At 40.0% G+C, this 25,834-nt stretch overlaps 1 protein-coding gene across 2 annotated transcripts; it reads right to left on the bottom strand.

Annotated features, from left to right (window-relative positions):
* Positions 1 to 9,911: 9,911 nt before the first annotated feature.
* Positions 9,912 to 25,554, bottom strand: C1GALT1 (core 1 synthase, glycoprotein-N-acetylgalactosamine 3-beta-galactosyltransferase 1). Of its 2 annotated transcripts, none has more exons than XM_065629964.1 (4): positions 25,510 to 25,554; positions 19,117 to 19,356; positions 16,748 to 17,415; positions 9,912 to 14,355 (listed from the first exon to the last, which is right to left on the bottom strand). In XM_065629964.1, exons 2-4 carry the CDS (start codon positions 19,337 to 19,339, stop codon positions 14,146 to 14,148), a joined length of 1,101 nt encoding a protein of 366 aa, XP_065486036.1. In that variant the 5' UTR covers positions 19,340 to 19,356; positions 25,510 to 25,554; the 3' UTR covers positions 9,912 to 14,145. The 2 variants fall into 2 exon arrangements, with proteins under 2 accessions (XP_065486036.1, XP_065486035.1); XM_065629963.1 differs by having other exon boundaries at positions 25,064 to 25,519.
* Between the last annotated feature and the right edge of the window lie 280 nt (positions 25,555 to 25,834).

Below are 25,834 nucleotides of genomic sequence, written 5' to 3'. Positions count from 1 at the left end.
AACCCACAGCAGCAAAGTCCACTGGAATTGCAAGGACATCTGGGAATTTGCAGGGTCTTTCAAATCTGTTCTAATCTTCAGTGCCTGGGCAGTTGCTGCAGGGGTGGGATTAGCTGTTGTGTTCAGCTCTAGATCTCCAGATAAAGAGATAGGTCTTGTCTAAGAAATACTAGGGATAATGAATGTGGGGATAATTGTGAAGAGGTAAGTTATAGGTTTGCAATAACATCTTCTATAATCTTTAGTGCAAACGTTTCTGGTTAAGTTGACAAGCTGTAATAAGTACAAATAGTGACAGAAGGTCACTGCTTGCTTTTCCACTTCCATGTAGGGTTGACTAAACCTTTTGTAGCAAAGAAGCAAAAGTGGAGACTATGAAGTTTGTTGGGTTTGTTTGGTTGGTTGGTTTTTGAGTGCTGTTTAAATCAGATTATTCCAAAATAAGCATCCCTTTCTATTCAGGTCTCTCTGTGAATCCCCAGACCGCAGACTCTGAACGTATGCTCTGATATTTAGTAAACCATGAAAAAGCACATAAGTCCTTGCTGAAATGGCAATTCTTCTCTAAATCTGTATCAGCAGTGACTGGCAGCATCGGCTCCTGTCTCTCTTTACCCAGCTCCACATCCTCAAGAGTGTCTTGGGTCAGGAAACCAGCGAGAGGGCACTGCTTGCCAAATACCCACTGCTTTATTGAGTTACATAAAATCCTAAAACATCATTACTAACTGAAAGCATTACGGTTTCCATTGGCAAACAAACAAACCTTTTATCTACATTGCAGGCAAATTTTAAAAGCAAGAATGTTTTAATTATGAAATTCTTAAATCTTCTGCTAGACCAGGACAAATGCTATAAACCATAAAAGCTCAATATGGTTGACTATAAGAGGCGCATTTTTCTGTAGAACTAATCATTATAAGGTGAATTTTTTTTTCTTACATCTTTGCTTCTAACAGAAGCAAAAGGAAAAGAAAATTAACATGAAAATAGTACCCCATCTGCTCATCACAGAACAGCAGCAGCTTTTCATTTTGAGCAGCTCTACCAGTCTCTTGCTAACAACTTTCAAATTGAATTCGTCTTTTGCCTTAACCCTGCTTAGTCGCTGCCTGTCCCTGGGGCCCATTCAGAGTGGTTAATAATGCTGCCTGTTCATTGACCGTCCTGCTGTCTGCACTCCTCCATTTTCTCCCACATCTTCAAATTTCCTCTCTCTTACCCTAAATTGACTGAGGATACGCAACATTTCCTGCACTGCAGTTTCAAACGTCCTCAGAAAACTGATTACCATGTTGCCTCATTTGCAAGTTGCTCTCAAAGACATTCCTTGGAGAAACAAAACAAACAAACAAACAAAAAACCCAACCAAAAAAAAGACTTTCCTGATAGCATGACTGAGACCAGAATCCACCTTTTTTAAAAGAAAAATTTTATGGACAGTATAGATTTATCGCAGTATTCCTGCGCTTTTCTTTTCTTGCTATGCTGCTTGCTTAGCTCTTTGGGTGCCATCTGTAGATCCAGCACACCCTGCCAAAGCTTGCAAAGGCAACCAGCTCACAGCACATAGCGTAAAGCAAGGTCTCATGGGTAACTTGATGAATTTTTTAAAAATGTATTTTATTAAAGCCAGAACCAATAACTCCTCTTCCTCCACAACTAAGTGAAAGGGCCAAAGTCTCCCTGGGCAGGTGTGTGGGCTGGGACACCTCAGCTCTACCTGTGGGTAGAGCAACTTTTCTAAGGTCTCCTGACACATGAGATACTGTAGGTCCAGCACTGAGGTATTTGACATCCCCATTATCTACTGTTATTCCTCTTGCAGCTCCTTATCAATCATCCTTTGTAATCATTTCAGGTTTTGAAATTACATAGGCAAACATAAGCAGACATCTCAGCTGTCATACTTGGTAGCTAGATGATGAAGTATAAATTATATATAGTTACTAGATTTTCACTTGAGACAGCCTTGAATATGTGTCCTTCCTTCCAGGAATATTATCACATCTTTTAGTAGGGACAGAATCAGGTTTAAGCTTCAGGCATAAATGAAACCCAGATTTTGAGACAAATTCTACTTTAGTTTGACTTTTTTTTTTTCTTCCTCGCCTCCCCCCCACCCCAACAGGAATATGTAGAAATTCAGCCAAATGGGTGAGGCTCTAAAACATGATCCATAAAGACTTTCTAACAGTGTGTGAGACCTATTTTAAAGCAATTTCTAAGACAAGAAGAACACATGGGCTCTCTTCCTTGTCTCAGTCTCTGCTTTCAGCAGCTGTAACCTCCCAGGCAGGGAGGGAAAAGGGAGATTTTTGCATTTTATTGGCATGGTAGTAGAGATCTCTCCAACATCTGGTACAGTTGACCCTGGAACACAAAGGAAACCATTTCTTATTGTAAAAATAATGGTAGATAAGAGTTTTGACAAGTATAAATCTGGCAACCACAAGGTTCAATGTGAGAGTAAACCCCCAAAAGAGTTTTGGATTAGCTTTAAAATTGTTAGAAACTCAGCTAATCCCAGGTGCTGCTGGAAGCATTTGGGCTGGTGCTCCTCTCTCAGCAGCTTAAAGCTTTTGGTACACTTAAACTGACAGAGCACTAAATAAATGAGCAGCAATTCAAAAAACCCCCAGGCCCAGGCTGTGCCTGGGTACGTGCCCTTCAGTGGCAGTGCTGGGGAAGAGGGGCTGCAGGGGAGAGACGGTCAGCGCATGGAAAGCATCGATTTGGAGAAGGATTTCAGGATTTTGCAGCCTGGTGGCTGCCTGCTGGCCCCAGGCTCACTGAGCACAGCAGCACCGGTGTGGCAAGCGGGGCAGGGAGCAGCGATTTTTCCATGGAAAGCAAAGAACTAGTAATTCTTCTGAATTACCATCATGGCACAATTGGCAATTTCAGCTACTTATTTCATCCAGGGCAACTCCCTAGTGCATCATGTTTTCTCGAAGGATAGCTTCTATCAGTGTTAACTACATTGTAAATTAATAGGTAAAATATATTTCTGCTGACCGGAAAGGTTGTATTTTCCAATTAATTCCAGCATAATGAGATTCACATATATGATCTGGGTCTGAAAATTAATATTTTCATTGCAATGACCCTCAGAGAACTATGACTGGGACTGCACTTTGTATAACTGCCCAGATCATAAGTTACTTGAGGCACAGGCTGCCAAAATACACAAGTTGCTGTAATAAGCAGAAAATGTACTGACGAGGGTGGTGCCAGAGGCAGAAATGTGCTCCGCCTGAAGGGAATATCACGTCTGCAAATAAAAATCTTCAATTTTTTTTTTCTGGATGAACTGTACAATATGGTAAACCAAAAGCTGCAGTACTCGCTGGATATTCTAGAGCATACAGGTGAACTTGTGTGAGTGAAAGCCATTCTTTGACCAGGATCCTTGAGAGTTTAGTAGTTGTATGTCAGGCTTTTTTGATATTTTTTGGCACGCTCAGCGATGCATTGGATTTGTTTACAATTTATACACTGGTTGAAACTTTTCTTTTTGAGAGGAAAAAATCACCCAACAAAAGTTCCCTAAAATAAGTTAAAGTCCACATCAGTATTTTAGGTTAACATGGAGTAAGGGTGTTGTCCTGGTCCCCAAGTCAAGCATTCCAGAACCTGTCATGTCAGCAAAAAGAAATCCCAGCATCTTAAATGATGCAGCTGCAGTACAGGGCCCAAGTGAGCACAGCTTTATCCTACAGTGCCACCAGGAGGAAAACAACAAAATGCCTCTATAAAACAAACATAGCAAGACATCAACAGGTTTTTCAAAAATCTTATTGAAGTAACAACTTCCAAAACTCAGTTCAGCAGCAGCAGCTGCTTGAAGACTTTTAAATCACCTCTTAATTCATCTCACAAAATTACATTTTTTACTGGCCACCATAGCTACGTCACGTTCCTCACTCTCTTTGACAAATTTTTAAGTTGTCTTATGACTGATGTTTAAACTGGACGTTGTGTAAACAGGATATTCAGCAAATCAGATACTGTGCATTGCAGGGACAAGTCTTACAAGTTATTTACACTGAAGTAGGAAGGCAGCTATAAAAAGAGCCCTTATCCACTACACCATGGTAGGAAAGCCAAAGAGCCCCATAATCCCCATAATCGCATCATGAATCCCCTTGCAGCACCCCACTTCATCTATAACCATTGCAATACTGCTGAATCTAGCAAACTTACAGCTAGCAATAAATGTCAAGCCTGGAAGCGCTTTCTGGAAACACAAGCACCCAGGGAAGTCAGTTCAGTATAACAGCAGCAATAACAAATGGGAGCCCTTGATCCCAACCTGTATCTCCAGTATGAGGCCAGGCAGCGAATGCGTCATGCTGGAGATGAAGCTATAACACAGCAGCAGACTTTGCTCTGAGCCAGATTATTCATCCTGGTGATCCAAGAGCTCCAGAGGTCGTGAGCCAGAATGCATGGAGGTGTAAGCAGTCTCAGAGAGAAGTAAAGATTTTGGTCTCCGCTTTTGGATGGTGCCCCAATGCACCCAGCATGACGTCTCCTGTACACAACCCGAGGTACAAGCTGAACCACCCTCCTACTCCCCCAGTCAGCTCAAACTAGCAGTGCCCCAACACACCTGTTCTCTGTAAAGCTTTCTCACCTTACAGCCCTGAGAACAAGGCTTCATTCTGGAAACGTCATTTCACTAAATTGCTTAAATATATATATATATGTTGCACAGGGAAATATTTTTACTTTTCTGTATTTTACACTGTTTTCTGCAGCATCCTGTTCTGTAACGAGAGCCCATTCCAGCTTTTGGAAGAGCAGCATCTATTAAATCAAACGGCCGCAATGGGAGAGGGCAGCATTAACATCTGATCTAGAAGTTATTTGCGATATAAAATTCATTCCGACCATTGCATCAGGATTGTTCTCACTCTCAGGTGTATGTTGACCTTTCACACTCAGGACGTGCTAGTAGCACACCTTGGTCTTCATCTCCACCTGTCCTCAGGCGTTCTCTTTGCCCGCTAGTTATCGTAGGCTGGCAAGCATTTGTTTGGACATTTCCTCCTGTGGGTCTTGGTGTAAAGTTTTTGGATGCTGGCTGTGTTTCTTTAACTGTGCTTTCTTTAACCAGCTTGCTTCCTCCTCTAACATGGAAGAGATGTATCTGTGAAACAGCAGTGAAATGCTAAATATCAGCATAATGCTGAACTGAACATCAAGGGAAAGTGTTTCCTGCCTTGTTGCATTTGTTTCCTGTTCTTTATGTATTTGCTTTTTAAGAATTACAAGTAATTCTTAAGCACTGGGCTTAAGTTAGGCACAGGAGCTGCAGGCAGCGCAGCCACCCTTTATTACTTCCATGTGGGGAAAACCCTTTGAGATCCTGCTATCAGACATCAGAAGCTTTTGTAACAAAGGAACTGTGCCAATAACAGGGTTAACCTTTTAGCTCTGCGTACCAAGGAAACATGATCTCCGAGTTCATCAAGTAATAGGCACAACTATTGTACGGGAACAGAGGGAGAGAAGGGAACCTTTACACCCATAAAACCCAGTGTGCGTTAACCAGGATGCAAGATTGGAAGGAGGGCAAACAGCCTGCAGCCACTTACATGTTGCAGCAGAACAGTCCTTTCCCCACGTGATGGAAATAGTACACGTTAGCATCGAGGTAAAACAGAAGAGCCTTACTCCTGAAGAAAACATTCATAGCTGTACAGTGACTACAAAGACCCAAATGCTACTTTCGTAATGATATTTTTACAGCAAGAAGACAGAGCTGATGCATGAGACTTCTCCCTCTGGGACTGGTGTGAATTTGTGAATGTTCAGATCTATGTTTGGTAAGACAACTCCTGCATTTAGAGATCATGAAGGTTACCTAAAATGAAAACATAGCCAGTGCATTTTGAGAAATATTTACTTGAATGAGTCTGAACAAGATGCACAAAATGCACTTTTGGAAGATGACAAAGCCCAAGCTAGCTGACAGGGAAATACTTTAAAAGCAGGATGCTGATGATTAGACTGACAAATTATGTTCTAATCTGGGTAAACAAACTGCCTGTTCTCTGCTAAAAAATGGGGTAACATTGGCAAATAGGAATAAAGTCTTCATTGTTCACATTGAAGCACTGCCAGCTCCTGAACAGGAGAATTTGCTTTTCTGAATGGTGTTTGAAAACTGGTTTTAGCCATGATTACCCTACTCGTCCTTGAAACACTAATCATATTTCAGCTACGAGGTCAACAGAATCCACGGCAGAACATGTGGAACCCACTGTTTCCAATGGTAAATGTTCAAGCTGCTGGTGAAGTAACTGTTCTGTGCTAGGGAAAATTTCAGACCCTCAGGCATGATTTTCATACGATTCATGGTTAACTCCTGCAGAGTATTCACCTGGGCTACAAATCTGAGAAGGATACAGTTTACAGCCACATCCCCCACTTGAGATAGAATAGCCAGAGAACGGACATTTAACAGTGTCATTGCACTCTCAAATTTAGTAGAACTAGGAGGTTGAAGACAATACACACTTTAAAAAAAAATAATTACAGAGACATATCTATTTGTTTTGATTTCTACCAAGTACTTGGGATTTGGCCCTAAGTTAACATTTGTCTTAAATGTTACACTCTCCAGCTCCAGTGGTGGGGAGCAGGAAGGCAACACTTAACAGCACAACATCTGGGTGGTCCTAGTTAAGAATTCACGTGGGACAGTGAAAGGAAAACAAAAATCACAGTCCAAGGTTGTAAAAGTGCAGGATACTAATGCACATTAATTTCTAAGTCTTTTTGATTGGTTCTTAGACAGAGGAGGAAGAGCGAAGACCTTGTCTACCTGAGGCCACGCAGGATCCAGATCTGCCGGGGAACACTGAAAACTCAGGGTGGAACCAGGAAGGAGCAGCAGCAGGAGGCTGATCTGGTTTCTTCAGGTGACTGAAGTTGCTGACAGAGCTCCTTTCCTTGCAGTGGGTCAGGATTTTATCCTAGGAGGGGAAAGAAATCAGAAGAGGGCAAGGAGTTCCTGGAAGCCAGGTTAGAAATTCAAAGAAGTAAGCCAGCCTTTTTGACTTCAAGATACCGAAGTGATGGGTTCACGCACGCAATAGTTTGCTTCTGTACAGCTGAAGAACAGTACCGCAAACTTAGGTACCTACTCAAGTAAAGGTTTAGAGTTTAAATAAGCAAGCTGCTCACATCAACATTTTATCTAACAAACATTCCTGTGAAACTCCCATCTCTACTCAGATCTAAATTTGAAACTCTGTTACCACTCAGTTTTGCAAAAGACTGTTCACTTCTTTGTGCAAAAGTAAAAAATAAGATAACGACTGTAGGAATGCTTAGCAGACAGCTGGAAAATTCACGTTCCTTTTAGAACATTGCTACGAAGAATTCCCTCTTCTCTAAGGAAAACATTTTTCATACTTCTTTAGCACAACTGGCTGCTAGAGTTTGGAGCCAGTCCTCCTGTCCATCCTACCAAACTGAGACATGTTTTAAGTATCAAATGATAAAACATGGTTCCAACTCTCGCTTTGGTAGTGACTAATTTAGGCTGATTTTAAAACATGTTGTAAGTTAGTAATTTTACTGAAGGCAGTGTACCATTTCACATACAGTCCTGAAGTGAGCCCCAGCCACTTGGGAGCGTGAAAATGAGACAGATCCATTGGGTATCACGTCCTCCTCAAAAAGCACTTCGCAGAGCAGAAGGTGAAACTATTGACAGAAAAAGGAAAGGGGAAAAAAAAAGGAGGGGAGGAATGGGATTCTGTTTAAAAGACAAATCACACTTTCAAAGAAGGTAACACCCTGAATATGCAAAAGAATTGACACTTTCTCATCCCCAGAGCTTTCTGACACATCAGAGAAGACCCAGGTAGAACTGGAACACTGGAGTATGAAGTTTTGGTCAGTACCAGTGCGGAATCCAGCACCCGAGGCTTCAACCTCCCTAAATAAAACAAAGCTTAAAGAAAAGCATGTCTGGGGGAAGAAGGAAAGGAGGGACCGTACTTCATGGCTTGCAGTTTTACCACCAAAGTGGAGTGTTGCACACAATGGAACAGGGGCAGAGGGAGCCTGGAAAGAAGAGTGAACGGGAAAGAACGTGGGTCACAGTTCAAAACAACCTCAGAGCTGAAATCCAGTGTTAACAAGAGCATACTTAGAAGTACAGGGTGTTTCAAGAAGATGGACCCAATTTGAAATCACTGCTGTTTGGAAATTGGGTCCATCTTTTTGAAACACCCTGTAGTCTCCCTAACATGCTTTTTTTTGACTAAACAGTGTTGAGAGCATCTCTACAATGTTTATTGGCATTTCAAGCAGTCTTGCAGGCATATGTATTAGAAAACTGAAAAAATTGAGAGCTCAGGCTACATTTCTGAATTAAATAGCTGTTTTTCTTTTATAAATGCCAAGTACCATCCTAACACCTGGAAGTAAGATCCCATGATCCAGCTGTTTCCCAAGTCTATGTTAAATTATTAATACTTTACATGTAGAACAATGAAAACATTCACTGCAGGGCTACGATTTTCTCACTTATTCCTCATATACTTGTCAGAACAAGTCCCTCACTACCAAATTTCTAGAACCCATAGAAGGGCCCCATTAAAGTGAAACATCGTCAAAAAGGAGGAATGACTGATAAACATTTCGCCGTGACTGCTGGAATGAGCAATACACAGCCTTATCTTCCCCACAGCTGAGAACAAACTTCACAGTCTCTGGGTCTAAGATATTTACTTAAATTTACTTTTATTTCATGCTAGTGCATGGAGAACTCCAGGAAAATTCTCTTGAGGCAACAAAGCTTTCTGTAAGTGAGCAGGTTACAAAAGCTTACCTTCATTTAAAGATATTAAATGTCTTTAGTGCCTACAGCTTCTGGTAACAAAATACACAGTCTGTTACATACAACAACAACAACAACAAAAAAGGCAAACCCACATTTACAAACGTTTTTCTACAGCGATCTAGTTTGATCCTGAGAGTTGTAAGTTATAGTAGCATCGCATAAAAGCACAACCTATGCCTGAAACTTCAGACGAACTCTTATTGTCCGTTCAAATTGGCTGTTGCTCCTTAGCTAAAATATTCTAGCTTTTGAACACAGCTAGGTTGCTTGCCACACACTTCCTGCACTTCAAAATGAAATAGTTAATTAATCCAGGTTAATAGCACCAGCGGGATCTGTTACAGTACTTGAGGTAATGAAACACAGCTGGACCATGCTTGTGTCTCCCATGTCCAACAACCAACGTTTCCTATGGAAAGACACCTCCCATCTGCACAAGTGGAATATTCTTTTCCGCCAAATATTATTCTGCATGAATCGCAGAAAGCTAGGTTAGAAAGCACAACATTAAAATCTTAACAGGTTTGTTTTGCTTTGTTTGGGGTTTTTTTTTCAGAAGGAAGAGGTTCACTGAAAGGGTAAGTCCTTTTAAAAGAAGAAAGTGTTTAATTTTGAACAGTTTTGCTTTATCTTTGAGGTAACAGCTATAGTCAGCTTATTCAGGACTCTGTAACAACATGGAGACACTGAAAAATCAGGACAATGCAGAAACAACAGCCTTCTTATGTGAATCTAGTACAAGCACTTAGGATTATTTTTACATTTTAAAAAATACCATCTTTGCTTTCAAGGTAGCTTGCTATTTGTTACTATAACTACTATAATAAAAATAATAACTATAACAACAGAAAACATAGCAAGTGTGAGAAGCTTTTAGTTTTTTCTTGGGTGGATACAGGAAAGTCAAAGAATGTTTTTATTAGACTCAATTGTGCTGCTACGCTACACTACTAGCATACAGGAGGGGTAAATGAAGACAGACATGAACTGTGTATGAGATAACTTATTTTATTTATTCAATTCTCAACTTAAGTTTGATGCTAGAAGTTGATCAAAGGCACTTCAAAGAAGGTATTTAAGAAACAAATCCTTATGGTGATCATTCCAGACAAGTCACCAACTTGTATCTACCATCAGGGACACAACTACCTATAATTGCCAAGTGAAACATTCACAGGTTTTAAGTGGAGCATACTGTCCAGCAGCAATATTCAATTCTTTTAGAGCATTAATAACATTTGTGGAGTATTTTAAATACAATATCATAAAACAAAGCAAATTACACTTTTGGAGTTCCACAGAAGCTTTTCTTGACAGAAAAAGGACAAAATTGCCTTTCCAAGTGGTCCTGTATTGAGAGATCTATTTTCACCTGTGCGTGCACTATCAACATCAGTAGCAGGTACATCAGAGAAATAACCCACACTTTTCTGTCATACTAATATAAAACACCCAGGTAGCAAACTGTTTATAAGAGGTCTATCAGCTACTCACTAAAACTTATACTTCTGGAAGCATAACAGAACAAATGGCAATATGTGAAAAAAAAGTTATTTTTAACATATACTCCCACAAAAGCAAAACAAATAAAGCATCCTTAAAGCTAAGAGGTACTAGGAAAAAATCTTCTGCAAAATGAGAGATGGTGCTAACATCATCAGCATTTAACCTTTTAAATAAGACCAATATAGACTTCAAAACTGAACTGGGAGTGAAAGAACATTAAAATTGGTCTGTTTCTGCAAAGATTAATACTATTATCTGATCAGTGATCAGAGGGTAACTTCTTGGCATTCTCATTCTTTCTGAACTAAAAAACACCTAACACAAGGTTAAAATGTTACTCTGTTGCACTAAGTGACATTCCCACATCCAAGTGCAAACAATTGCTGCCTAGTAATTTTAAGAAAATTAGTTCAAAATTTTTAGATGGGTCATTTGAATCACTATAGTGCCTAATGGAAGCTTTTAGGTTTTATAAAATTAAGAAACCTCTTTTAGAAACAAAACCAAACCACAGAGCAATAATCTGTATAGCCTTAGAGAGCCCGTGTTGCTGCGCTTCAGAAAGGCATACTCACCTGGAATATAGTGGCCTCCTTGGGCTGCAGAAATACTCAAATTCAGTAAATACTTTCTCAAAGCACAAAGACCCAAGAGTGAAATAACAAACTACTAGTTGTAGTGTAATGTTATACATGAAAATTATACTAACTGTTCACATTCCGACCTGTCTACTGAAGCTTTTGAAGGCAGCGAGATACAAACCAATTATTTCAGAGGTATCGGCTCATTGTTATGGCAATAGAATTTAACAAAGAACAACAGTCTCCAGTCATAATCACAGGATGTAAAAAATGATACTTTTCTTGCTTGTCTGGAAGGAAAAAAAATTCTTTGCAGTGCTGTTAGAGAGGCAAAAGAAATAGATTTAGAGGCCTAAGTGCAAGGACACTTTAAAACAAAGCAAGAATGGATGCTGGAAGAAAAAGCTACTCTCATTTCTCCAGATAGCCCACCTATTTATCACAAGGTAGTATGTTCTTAGCCTTATTCCCTCAAGAAATGGAACTTGTTCCTTTACTTCTCCATTCGCTCTGAGGTCCTGCATGTTTAGTGGAAAGGGAGGCTCCTGCCCTGCACTGCTAAATGCACAAGCTCCCATTGGGCAGCAGACAAGACCAGAACTGCTGCTGAGAAAAGGCTTCACCGTGAGCTCAGCAGTGGCTGGTTTAACTTGCAACCTCAGCAAACAACCTGTGCGGAGCTCAAACACCTCACTACCCGCTCCTCTTGTCCACCTGAGACTTATGCGCGATGAAACCAAAACCTCAAAGACAGTACAGTCAGGATAGTAAGGAATACGAAGAGGAAAAGATGTTACTTCACAGGGCAAATACAGGGCACAAATCTGCAGAAACTATGTAAGATTAGTTCTGCCTGTTGTGGCAGAAAAACTTTAAATCCCCACGGATGAGCTGAGGAAGAAAGCAGTAATAAAGGAACAGTACAATAATTTAGTAGATCTTCTACATGGGCTGAATCTACAAAGAGATTAAGTTGGGATCGTGATTTCATCTTATAACTTCCTCAAGTATTCAAAAAAATTTTAATTGCATGTTTGAACAATGCCACTGGAGTTAACAAGACCATATGGATTTCACGTGATTATTGGCTTGTGCTCCACGTGGCATAAACATTTAGCTCACGGAAGGAAGCACCTCTCAGCGTGGTACCATCCGTTCTCCTCTGGACAAGCATCCTTCTGATTGGAGCAAACTGGAGACTTTTTCCTTTACTAAACAAATGCAGTTATAATTTTCTGCTTATGTCAATTAACATTAAATAAAGCTCGTATCTCAGTACTTCAGGGGCAGTCTTCCTCATAAAAGACCAACAGATTTAACCCTGCAGGAACCATTTGTTTAACTAATACCCGATATATGAACCTAGCCTATATTCAGGCACAGAAAATATATGCAATATTTCAACGCCACGAGATATTTCAGTAATTGCCATCATGCCGCAGAGCAATGGTCAGAAAGGAAGTCATGACTCTCTACTGTTGGACAATAGATAAAACTCCAATCTGTACAAGAATTATCTTTGGAAAAAAAAAAACTTCCAGTACTACATGGTAACATCCTCTCCCAGGAACATCCTGAAGGACAGCAGTAGTAAATAAGGCTGTCTGCTACCAGTATGTGCCCTTTCCAAAACAATGACTGGAGGTAATTAGGTTATGTCCAAGTTCATCAATATGATGAAGGTGAAAAGTAATAAAAAGATGAAAAAATTTCTATTCAAGTGTGGCATAAAGACACACAGCATGTCAAGCGTAATCCCACCCCCCATACTGCTATTCACTCAATTTGAAAAAGAAAAAGCCAGAAAGTTTTAAGTTAACTGTATAAAACATAGGCTTGGCCTCTGAAAATTTAATTAGAATTTAATTAATTAGAATACTTATTTTGTCCCACACTAAGAAAGTGTTTCCAGTTAAGAGGCAGCGATACTCAAAATAGTGGAGAAAGTTAATGCACTTTGAAAAATTCCTGTATTCAGGCTGGCTTACCTGAATAACTATATACTGCACCTTCAAAAAGAGTCAAATAAGGATCATTTAACACTTTGTTCTGAAAAAGGTAACAAGCAGATACAGAGGAAATTTTTAAAAGTGAAAGAAAAAATGAAATGTTCAGAAATTAAGTACTTCAGCCAAATAAACTAGATGTTTAAGGAAGCACTCAAATTGCCTTTGCTGCAACTTTAAAATAGGACTTGTTTGTATCTGTAAAATTTTAACATATAAGGTAACTTCACAATTTCAAAGTATAGTCATGGGAAAAGCAAATGGAAACAAACTAATTATAATATGGGCTGAAAGGGAGTTATTATAATGCCATGGTAACTTTGCTAAGATACCGTTCTTTCTGTTTTACATGGCAGGTGTGATGGAAAAGAGATTTCTATTTCAAAAAGCATCTACCTTGTCTTATGCTGAGAAATTCTGAGATGAATTTTTATATCCATTTAACCAAAAGGATAAGTTAATTTAAAAAAAAAAAAGCGCCACAGGCAAACACATAAGCAGTTTGCATCACCTCAGCAATTTAAACAACAGTGACTATTTCTGGGTTTCTCCCTAAAATAGTAGTGATCCAACTTCAAATTGGTTTGCTCGACAGAGACTTAAAAATTCTAAAAATAATTCATAGCAGTGAAAGCAATTGCTGAAACAATTCAGATTAATCTTTTGGGTGGACCTCTGCCTATCCATAATAACCAGTCTGTCATTAAGGCAAAGCAAACTTGAAACTCTGTTTTCATGTCTCTCCCCTTCTTACAGGGCAATGTACACATAGTAACTTCAAGACATCAAGACTAGTAGAGAAAGCCATCATGAAGTATTTGACCGTGCAGCATCCAATTTCTAATTTCTAATATTAGAAACCTATTTGCATTGTAAACTTTGATTGATTATCTTTGAACTCGTTACGTTTTTCATACAAATTCTTTCAGATATTAGAGTAACAGAACAACCTCCTATTTCACAGCTTTAGGGCCCCAAACCTTCATGAGCAGGGCTGCAAGGTCCCACCATGCCAAACAGTCAGAGCCAGCACTGGCCTCTGCTGTACACAGACAGTGAAGTACTGCCAACGTGATTTTTGAAATAAGAATCACCGTGAGTAATTTTAGTCCACAAACTTCATGCAGGAGTTTGAGGAGACTCTTATTCATTGTACTGCCTTCTTTTTGTTTTCTCCAAAGTCCAGTTAATTCTCAGATATTTTTTGCTCTAGCTTTTGATTATCCTCCAGTGCTTCATTTTTGCTCTGCTCGTCTGGATTCTTTGCCAAATCAGGATTGTACCGATACAAATATCCATATGGACGGAGATGATAAATCAAATATTCCAAATGATACATAGTCATGGAGTCAACGTAGTGGAATGAAACTGCTAGATCAGAGCAGCATCCGGGACCCTAAAATACAAAACAAGTCAAAAATAGTCAGCAAGAATTGCAAAGCATGCCCTGGATAAAAGATCCAGGAAGAATTCAAACACATACCTGACTTCATGGTAAGAAATTCACTATCATCAGTCATACATGTACTTCAAAACTTAGCGACAGGCATGCAAAATGTATCAGATATATCTGCCAAAGCACCTTTCTAAAGTAAAGTTGCACAAAGTCTTTTGTTTCTATAATCAAATCAGCAAAAAAGCTAGTTGCCCTCATGTCAGAGGTTTTTTGCTTTTCCATACTTATTTTTTTTTATGCTGGTGTTTAAAAAAAACCAAAAAAGCAGCACCAAGAAGGTTTAAATGCATTGCATTTATATATAAAGCAATATATTCTTGTTATTCATGACAGCATCCATCCAGAGTATATAAGCCAAATTAGTGTGTGCACAGGCACCTCTGGGTGTGTGTTCACACATTATACTGTTTGTAAAAATTGTCAGTATCTGACTCCCTACATATAGAAAGATGTAACAAATAATTTTGGAACATTTTTTTTTCAAGTTTATTAATTTCATTGACATGATTAAACATTTTGTTAACACATTTGTTACAACTTGTTTTTCCTAGCTCAATTTAGTTTTGAGAGCACTTTTCTGGAAGAGAGTTCTGTGTTGTTTTTTTTTTTTAACAGACTCGACTGCAGAGCTGCTAATATTCCATCTCTAATTTGAACTAAGAGTCAACATTTAAAGGAATTGAAGAGAACAACTGTTACATAATTATTATTATTTCAATACTTACCAAGTTTAACCAGTATCAATTTGTTTCAATACCAGAGGAAGTAGTCTCTATCCAAACACAAATATGACAGGACAGGATCAAATATGCAGTTTCCATTATGGATCCCCACCACCACCATGTCAGTCACGGATGTAACTGTCTACAGCTCAGCCAACCGTGAAGTGCAACCACAGCTAAAGCTGCTGCATCCTGACACACTAAATACAGTATCGTAACAGTTCTAAGCTACAGAAATGCTCTAATTGCTCAATACAAGCATAAAAATAGCTGCTTTACAATGAAAAAAGCCTACTGAAGAACTAGACTTCTTTTCCCACATCTTATCCTTGATTTTGGCTACTTATGCTCATCTCAAAGCTTGCTGAAAAATAAAACCTTTAAAAGTGATCTTATAATCCTAAAAAAGAAGCCATATTACAGATTATATGATCAAAGTTTACATTGCAGAATACCTTCAGATCGTTTTAATTTCCAGTAGTGCCCTAACTGCCCTTTTCCTTTTTTTTTTTTTTTTTTTTAGACTGGAGATTTCAGATGCGGAACACAAAAGACAATCTTAAGTTCTTGCAGTAAGAATGTTTCATCTTGTAAATGTCATTTTTGTTGCTACAACAAAAGAATTTTTAAAAAATTAGCTTTGCTAGCTCTCATGGTTGCCTCTATTTCTACATAAGGTAAACAAGAGTCCAATAAAGCCACATAAGGAAATCTATCATATCTCCTTGTATGGGTCATGCTTTTATTTCACGTCTAGGCAACGTTCATTCTTCCATAATCTTTTCAATGGGATTCACTTACATGTACAACTTAACAACGCTCAATGAAGAAGTGAGGGCAGGGCAGCTACCAGGCAAACCTGCACACAGTTATCAGTGACAAAAATATTGCAACACATCTCCATTTGAAGGGAGAAACACTAGTGGACAGTACACTCGTGCATGCCATTACTCATCAGCCACTCCAGTAACCTGGGAATCTCCGAGCCAATTTTAACCAACCATAATCATGAGCAAGTCTCAAAATCACATCTCTTTTTACAGGTTTTATGCAAAGTTTGCAGTTGGGTAGAAAAGAAGGGTGTATCAGTGCCACCTCTCCTTTCAGTAGACTTTAATGTAACTAAGCCATACTGTTTGAGCCAGTCTGTGCAGTCAGCACACACAGCTTGGAATGAACCACACTGGTCTTGCTTCTCAGTGCACACAGGGTGTTGGGTGGCTGGAAGAGAAGCTGCAGACACTGTGTCTGAGATATGAGAGAACAAAATAGAACAATAACTTTGCAAGGAAGGTAGTAGTGGTGACACTTGACAAACATGTAAAAAAGGTTTCAGCATTTTTTGCTGTCCACAGAACATAGCAAAACAGCAATAATAATTTAAGATTCACTAGCTCTTCTGGAATGTTAAGTTCTTTGCATCAACTTTAAGTTGATGACTAGCGTATTTAACACATTTACACACAGGTGTATCACAGGATATCACAACAAAATCTTCTTTTCTAACATATATTGAGCTGCTATTAATCTGCTAACTCACACATCATACATATCCACACACACCATAAGATGTACTTTATAAAATGGGTACAAGGTTCCTAAGGACTTACCTCTACAGCAGGATAATAATTGTAATTCCAGTACCAGAATGTTTTTGGTAGGTATCCTCTGATTAAGTGATGTTCTGGAACAAAGGGATGAAAGGTTTCTCTGCCACTTGTATCCCTAGAATCTCCTGCTTCCACATTCATGATCTCCATGCATTTTCCTAGTGCTAGGTCTTCAACAGAGGAACTGTGAGAGCATTTGTTCGTCTTAAATGCAGTAACGAATCTCTTCAGAGCTTCTTTGCTTAGAACATATCCTGCTCCTCCGCTCATGTAGCCCTGTTTCACATAAGGCTTAAACCTTCTTCCAAAGTATATTGGTTGTTCAGGGCTGTATTTTGAAAGAAGCCATCTCAAATTGTCCAAGACAACATATGTATCATCATCTGCTTTCATAAACCAATCCGCATCATCAAAATAATTGTCATATACATATTGAAAAGCTTTAATAGTCTTCCAGTACAGTTGGTCCCTGCCTTCTTTGGTTTCTAGGCCCACAGTTGGGAAGTCTTTGTTTTCCTCAGAGCTCATAAAAAGTATTTTATTACAACGTTGGGCCCAAGTGGCCTTAACATGCTTGGCTTTCTTTTCTAGATTTTGAGGTCCCGTCATAACCCAACACAGTATTCTCACCTTCTGATACAGTCCCTCTGCAATATTTTTATTCTCATCTAAAAAAAAAGAGTAAAGTTCCAAAACAATATTAGACTTGACTGCAAAATAAATGTAAGAGCAACCTCCACCCAGATATTCTGTTTCTAGATCAGAAAAGACATGCAGAGAAAGAAAAGGTGTTTGCTTCTAAATGTGCCAATTAATGAAATTAGTGTTATATTTAGGAAGAAAACAAACAAGACTCCTAAATCCAGGAAACTAAAATTCTTAAAGCTACTTCAACTTCATAGGATAAAGGAGAGCATAAAAGCCATATCGAAATGGGTATCTGTTCAGAGAAGCATGGCTTTAGAAAACCCTGTTTTGTACAGAAAAAATGGTTTACAGGCAACCTCTTGGTGGTGTCAGAGGACTAATGAAAACTAAAAAGCCAAATATTTTTGCCATTCACAATGAATACAACTTAATGATTACGACACAGAAAGGTCAAAAAGCTAATAAGCTCTGTTATACATATCCATGTTAACTAACAAAACCTAATAAATATTTCTAAAATAGCAACATATTCTTGAAGAAGAAAGCAGATGGTATGCCAGAAAGAAAGAACTTATCACCAATTCAAGTTAAATCTTACTTATTAAAAAAAATCAGATTAAATAAGCTAGGATACTATGAAACTAGTATTATTGTTGTGCTGAAATGTTTTTATTTACAGACAATCCAACAGAATAGACAGTTATTTGAGGTGTGTACTATAATGTTTTCCAAGATGCCAAAACATTAATCTCCCTCAAAGAAACATTTTCACTTGATATATACCGAGTGATTTTAACTCATGTAAAAGAATATTCCATGGAGAGTGAGATCTGCGTAACTAATCCTAAAATATTCCTGCTTACACTTTATGCAACGATAGATCAGATTTCTTTGTAACAAATTTCTACAATTTCATGTGAAACACTCACAAACTTGTCTTACAAAGTTTTCAGTTTAAATAGCAAATTACTAATTAACATCTTCTTCAGCAAATGCATTAGAGTGCATTTTTTCTCATCCAAACTGTCCCAACTTGGACACTATCTGTATTTAGGATTTAGGATGAAATTATTTAATGAGATGTGTCAAATGTAAAAGTATGCCTGAAATATTAGAAGGGTATACCTTTTTTTTTAAAAAAAAAATGAGAGTACAACAGAATTTCCCTGGTTTTGACTGGGAACAACAATCTGTGCTTGGACTGCTGCATGATCAGCTTGGCAAACAATGCCTATAGTGACCCCTCTGCCCTCCCACCTCAATTCCAACTTTTATTAATCATGTCAAAAAGTTAATTTCTTTCTTTTTTTAGCTTTGAGAGGCTAGATCAAAAGTTAGAAGTGGTCCAAAATTAGCTTCTTACAGTTAAAAAGCAATTCAGCCACATCTATAATGCTAGCAAATATATCTGCTTAGCAAAACCACTATTTGGTATCAATAGTTCATTTGATAAGTTCCTGCTCCAAACAAATCTGGATACAGAAGCTGGACAAACAGTTGGGCTCTAAGGAAAAAAAAAATCAGTACTGTAATGAAAACACACAAACAACGAAAACCACCATTCAGTAGACCTCAGGAGAACAAAGTTATTTAGATGCAACTGGAACATGGGGAAAGTGAAAGAAAAGTATTCATACAAATTCTTGGCAGTGAAGAAAGCAACATTTTGCAATACATGAAAAGGAGGCATATTATATCACTAGTCAAGTGTAACAAAATACCTTTATGCTGTCCAGAGTCTGCATTGAAATTCATTTGTCCTTGCAGCTGATTGTTATCAATATCTGCTGAGTGTTGACCATGTGGATCATTGTGAAGGATATGAGGCTGGATCTTAACCTGTTCTTCTAGTATAATGCTGAACAGAAGATAGCATACAAAAAATCCTATCGCTGATCCAAAAGTGAAGGTTAGAAGGTTCATCAAAGACTTGGAAGAGGCCATCTCCTGAAGGTAATACACTGTCAAAAACAAAGGAAAAATACATTAAGCTTAAAACTGCTTAACACACAAATCAAAGCTAAAACTATAGGAAGAAATCAAGGACTAAATCTCTGGAAGAAGAGATCTCAGTTCTAGCTCAGATTCAGTTCCCCTGGACTTGCATGGAAGTTCAAGGACAAGAGCAATGCAAATATTCATATGAAATTGTACAACCATTGATAAATTTAGTGCAAAAGGTCAACCATATACTCTTTAGCTTAAAATTATAAAGGACAGTCATAAATCACAATAGTGACTGTACATACAAATCCCATTCATTATATTTATACAATAATGTATAAAGTGCAATATCTTATTTATAAAATTGTAATATATGTTCACTTCTTCTCTTCATCCCAAGAAATCTGTACTTTAAAACGTAATACCTAAGACTTTCATGAAGCTAAAAGATGATCAAAGGCAACCTACAGGTCAAGATACAATATGGTCATAAGATGTACTTCAACTCCAGGAATAACAATATTACAGGAATTCTTTAACAGCTGTCAAACACAAACAGAGTTTGAAGAGTTATAAAAGCAAATCAACTCCCAAATTAGGGCAGTTTTCCTTCCACTTTTAGGAAGTACTGAGGACAGACTTTCAGAAGAAAGAATAAGACAACATCTGAATTTTCATACAGAAACATCTATTTTTAAAAGGCATTGGGAGGATGAGGAAAAGAAAATGCATTAGCCTCAAGGCATCTTCTACACATCAAAAACCTTGTATTCCAGTAGTAAAAAGAAAAAAAAAAAAATCTTTGCTCCCTAAAAAGACTTGGCTGACCATTCTGTAAAATTAAACAAACCCAGCATCTACGCCTGTGTAAAGTGAGCTTTATACATCCAAAACAAGTGTGAATTTTTACATATTAAACACTTGCAAACCAGTTTCAGGCTCTTGAAGCTTAAGACCTTTTCATCTTTGCAAAGGGCTGAGATATTTTCTAATAATTCATGACTAAACTAGAAAAACATGGACTGTTAAATATATGCTGGGTTCAAGCCAGAGCCTTACAAACAAGTTGATGATGTTTCTTCCATTAGGATCATTCTTAATGTCAATGGGCAGAACCCAATTTAGTTAGTCAGGGAGCCAAAAAAAGAAAATGATGGAATGTACAGAGCATCGATGAAAACCATTGATCGTAAAAGAGCTGCAGCCATCAGAACAACTCATTTAGCCTGCAAGCGCTTATCTCGCTGGCTGTGCAGAGTCTATTGGAAAAAAGACTTGTCTCCAAGCAAGCTGCATTAATCACTTTGCAGCAACACGCACTCCAAATAACAGCTTTCTGTCTGTCTGAATGCTCTCCTGAACAGAGAGCAGAGAGGACAGAAAGCAGGTGTGCGTACTGTTAGGTTGGCACCTTCAGAAATCATCATATTTACTGCACACATGTAGATCTACATCATTTGAGAGTGAAGCAGCTCTAATGTGATATCCTTTTCTTTCCACACTGATAGAAAAACAAAAGAAAACTGGACACGACTTGAAGCACAAAATAAAAATCAAGAAACTTAAAGGCTGTATCAAATTCACATAATTATAACTGTGGTTGATAAGGAGTTGATAAGCTTTAATATGAAAAAGCACGATACAACTTTTTAATCATACATTGCCTTTCCTCAATTCAGTATTACATTTTGATGGATACTAAAAATTGCCTTTAGACAGCACATCTTAAAGTATAAAATTGACTGCATTATCATTTGTGACCCAGGCCTTGAAAAAAATGACTTGGTTTCCAGCTTTATTTCTATTGTCTTACATGCCACTAACTTGGGAAGAAAATATGAGGACTCAGATCAGGTGCTTTCCAAAAAAACACAGTAACAACAAAAACCCCAAAACATCACACATTTAAGGAAAAGCCTATATGCACAAGCAGCCTATGACACTGAAAAGTATCCACTGTTCTAAAATTATAATTTTTTTGTTTTCACTTTCCCCATCAACCACCACAAAGTCCCCTCAAAATTTGCATCACACAAGGGGAGAGGGTCAGAATAAAGCAATGGCTTCCTTCAGTATATTAAAAGGGGGAAAAAAATCCATGCATGCACACAGTGTAGCTACAGCACTTTCTGGAATAAAAGGTCCCCATTGTTCCATTTTTCAATATTAGGTGTCTCTTTGCCATACAATTTCAGTTATCTGCTCTAACAGTTGTTACAATTACTCTTGCTTGGAGAGAAAAAAAACCCACAACTTGAAAATAACTGCTGCTTATTAAACTATAGAACTACGTTAAATTAGAAAAAAACTTTAAGTGTGTTGGAAATGTTAAAAGAGAAAAAAGTACATTCGTCGTATTTGGAAATCAGAAGTTGATTCGGCAGTATTCCACAAGCAAAGAGGATTTCTGGGAGCAGATAGGGACACATACTGAAGCTGTACTTCATATCTGATACGAAACGCCCCTAGTTACAGTTTTCTATCTAAAATAATCTGCTCATTGTTCTATCAATTTTGTATCAACAGACTGGACCACTGCATATGTGTGTGTGTATCTACATGTTCATAAACTCCAACAGTAAACAGGACAGAAATCTTCGTTTTTTATATTATCTTGATATTCGACATAAGTATAGCCCTTTAACTTGCCAGCAAAAATAACTGAATGCTATTGCATTAGACTAGAACCAGAAAATGTCTAACAGGAAGGTCAGTTCTTATGATAAGCATCCTCACTCAGACTCTTTGTCGACATTCTTTTGTATACTGTGATTCATTCAGGGGCAAGACATGCAAAATATTTAAGTGTTCCAGGTCAGGTTGGACAGGGCTTTGAGCAACCTGATCTACTGGAATGACAGCGAGTTGGACTAGATGATCTTTAAAGGTCCCTTCCAACCCAAACCAGTCTGTGATGCTATGACTATGACATACAGAGAGGGAAAAGGTAAGTGCAAAACCCACCAGGTCACTAAACGATCACCATTTTTATTCCTATTTCTACTTTTACTTCTCAAGTTCAAAACCAGATACTACTCAGAAAAAAAAACACCTACAACAAAACCCTAGGTTTAAATTTAATTTATGCTCTACTGGTCTATCATGGCGTCTTAAACAAATGTATCTATTTAAGTATTCATGTAGGTAGCCCTATTCACATCAACCAGACCACCAAATGTTTCAAAAATCTCTCACAAATTAACAGTCGTTGTAGATTTGGTTCCAAATCTAAGTTTTGAGAGTCAATGATTTCTGCATCTTCAAACTCTACAGGAAAAGTCATTTTCCTGTGTTAGGGGCTGCTGAACTCCACAGACCAATGGAGACAGGGCTGCTGCAACTCCACATCCCCAGGTCCAGCCAGTGACAAGGCTGAGGACGTATTCCCACAGTTGCACATGCAAACCTGCAGATACACAGGGCTGACCACACAGATCAACACAGCTAAAAACAGGGGTCATGCAAACACAAATATGGTCTGGCCTTATGCTGCTCCTCTCCCTAGCTAACCAGGACAAAACTCCATTAGTGGGGAATACAGACAATGGGGATCCATCCAGTAACTGGCCTCAGACACTCAGTCTATCCAGAAACCAACCCTGAATCCTCAGCCTTCCCACAGTCCCACTCTGGTTCCTGGTACAGACCTCCTCATCCAGAAATGCACACAGGTCCCCACAGGCATACCAGTATCCACCAGTAAACGGCCTTAGACATTCAGCCTGCTCAGCCTGCTCGGGAACTGGCCCTCAGATCCTTTTGTCTCCAGTTGCCTCTCCCAGAGACACACATGCAAATTAACCCCCAAAACCACTTCCAGATCTTAGTCCCTCCAGTAGCTGGCTTGGACCTCCTGGACTCTCATATTGCCAAACTGAAGACCCTTTGATGTCACTAGTACCTGTCCCACACTTAGACCTGCCTCATAACCTGGCTCCCACGCCTCTTCTCCAACTCAGTGGCTAGCCCTGCATGATATTCAGTAGCAACCACACACTGGCATGCTTGTGAAGACAATAAGCAGGCCCTGTGATCTCTCCAGTTACTGGTACTCCAGACACACAAGCCTCTATGACTTATGGTCTCCACTCTGGTTGCTGGTGTTGAGATTCGCTTACTCCAGTCTCTCCAGTTGCTGCCATACCAGACAACACAGAGGTCCCTAAAACTTATGCTATCACTCCAGTTGCTGGTACTTAGACCTCAGTACACATACATGAACATAGCACAGAGTCCCCTGATCCAGGAAAACAGTCAGAAATGGAGCTTAATGGGCAAAAGGGGCAGGCATGGTAATCTGGCACAGGACATGGCCAAACATACTGACCAGCCACTGGTTTACAAGTAAACAGGTCCTTTATCCCCTTATCCTCTATTTTCCTACACTTGCTCCTCCTCAAACCACCTTGCTCCTTCCCTTTAGTCCCTCCCCTAAACATCCCATAATAAGTTTTGTACAGTCACAAGATGCTCTTCTCCTGCAACCCATAATATGTCTCACATTCTGTAGGTAGTTACTGCCACCCAATCTTGTAAACTGTTCCAGAGAGCCCTTCTATTGACTTATCTTGACATGTGTCATACCCGTGCAATGGGGCTGGTGGGTGTCCAGTGATAGAACGAGGGCTGCTTCCTCTGATGAGATTAAAGGGGTGACCCACCCCGCCATGCCTGTGCAGTCCTAATGATAAGCCTTTTAACACATTGATCTAAAACAAGAAACAAAGTTCTCCGTCTGCTTGCTGTTCCAACAAGGATTAAGGTCACCCTCCTAATCCAAAGCAAATTTAGGGAATCCCCATACAACTGGAATACATGATACTGGAGCTTGCACCACCTCTCTCTCTCTCAAAAAAAAAAAAAAAAGCAAACTCAGACCATAGACCATATAACTTTTTGAACTTGTTTCAAGAGGAAACACGTTCAACAACAACAAAAATCTGTGATTTTCAAACTTACGGAATGCGGGACATAACTAGATATTTTTGTACATGTTTCATCACTTTAAGATTATGAGAAATAATGGAAATCATGAGAAATAATGAGATATATGGCTAGCCTGCACACACAGAGCTGCATTTTCCACATATTCTTTACTTACAAAGTGAGGGGGAAGCTCTGAGGACCCAGCGTGAAGCAGACTGCAAATGTCCCTTGAGGGCTATGTAATTAATATTGAAATTGATCACTACTACCATGCCCTTAGAGTCGAGCAACACATCAGAATAATTAAAGCCAAACTGTAGAAAACAGTTAGCTGTGCAATGCCCAAGAAAGGTCTTGTACTCACCAAATCCCATGATTTCTAGAAGCTTCATATGTACATATTCACATGCTTCTAAAATAAAGCTATATGCAAAACACTTGTACATTTGCTAACGTTGCCTGCATCAAGGATTACTGTGAACTGCTGCAGTTTCCTATCAACTAAGCACAGACTATATTTTTCATTAAAGAAAATAATTTAATGTTATAAATATTTCTTTTGAGAGGAACTTTTTTCATCCAAAACTCTTTGCTGTTCTATCCAAAAATACAGATAACAAAAGCCAGTTATTTTGGTACAGGTAGACAGTAACAGCGTTGAAACAAGATGTGTAACAATCCACAGCACAGGTGAAAGGGAGGAAAGATCCTGGTAATCTCCTTCCTCGTTCCAAACGCCGACACCCTCTTTCAGCAACAAGTTACCACGTCCAAAGCACATCTTAGACCTCTACTAACCCAGCTGTTAGTGAACTGCGACGTCAATCCAGGAAGTCCCCGTTAAAACGGGCAGAAGGCGATGGCTGGGGAGCAGCGAGGGATCCCCCCCTCCAGAAGACACCCGGCACACTCCTTGGGGCTCTGATGGACTCGCTGTCTCCCAAGGAGACCTCTCCTTCAGAGCCTCTCCTTCCCAGGCGGGCTGCCAGCCACCTGCTGTCCTCGCAACCGCGGGCACCGCTCGCACCGCCCCGGCCGCCTCCTCCCGCCCCGTCACGGCAGGAAGACACCTTCTGCACCTGCCTTCACGCCGCCTCCCCAGACGGTGCGCTGCGCGCAGGGTGCTGCCCGCAGGCTCCTGCCCGCGGGCCTGCCCGCCGGCCTCCCCACGCTGACGGCCGGGCCCGGATCCCGCCGCGGCCCCCCGAGCGCCGCTCGCCGCCGCGGCCCGGCCGCCCGCTCACCTCGCCGGCCGGCGGGGGCCCGGCGCGCGCTCAGCGGCGCGGCCCGCAGGCAGCCGTTGGCCGCGCGCAGCGTAGGCCGCCGCCCCGCGCCGCCGCCGGCGGCACCATCGCGCTGCCCCGCGCTGCGCAGCCCCGGGGCGGGGAGGGGGGGGGCGCGGCCCCGCCCTGCCGCCCGCTCATTGGGCGGCGAGCGCCGGGGGGGGCGTGGCCGGCCCCAGCACGCGCGTTTAACCCTGTCCGCCGCGTGGCAGCTCGCTCGTTCCCTCGGGTTCGCTGCGCGCGCACGGCGGCAGCGGGCGGCGCTGCCGGTGGGGGGCGCGCGCGC

The sequence above is a fragment of the Caloenas nicobarica genome, chromosome 2 (genome assembly GCF_036013445.1).
Source record: "Caloenas nicobarica isolate bCalNic1 chromosome 2, bCalNic1.hap1, whole genome shotgun sequence".
In the NCBI taxonomy this organism is placed as follows: Eukaryota; Metazoa; Chordata; class Aves; order Columbiformes; family Columbidae; genus Caloenas; species Caloenas nicobarica.
This window is presented reverse-complemented; position numbering and strand designations above follow the sequence as displayed.

Coding starts and splice junctions, on each gene's coding strand:
- C1GALT1 (XM_065629964.1), bottom strand. CDS start 19,339: ATGGCCTCTTCCAAGTCTTTGATGAACCTTCTAACCTTCACTTTTGGA. Junction 17,416..19,116: donor AGACTCTGGACAGCATAAAG/GTATTTTGTTAC, acceptor CTTTTTTTTTAG/ATGAGAATAAAAATATTGCA. Junction 14,356..16,747: donor ATTATTATCCTGCTGTAGAG/GTAAGTCCTTAG, acceptor TTTGTATTTTAG/GGTCCCGGATGCTGCTCTGA.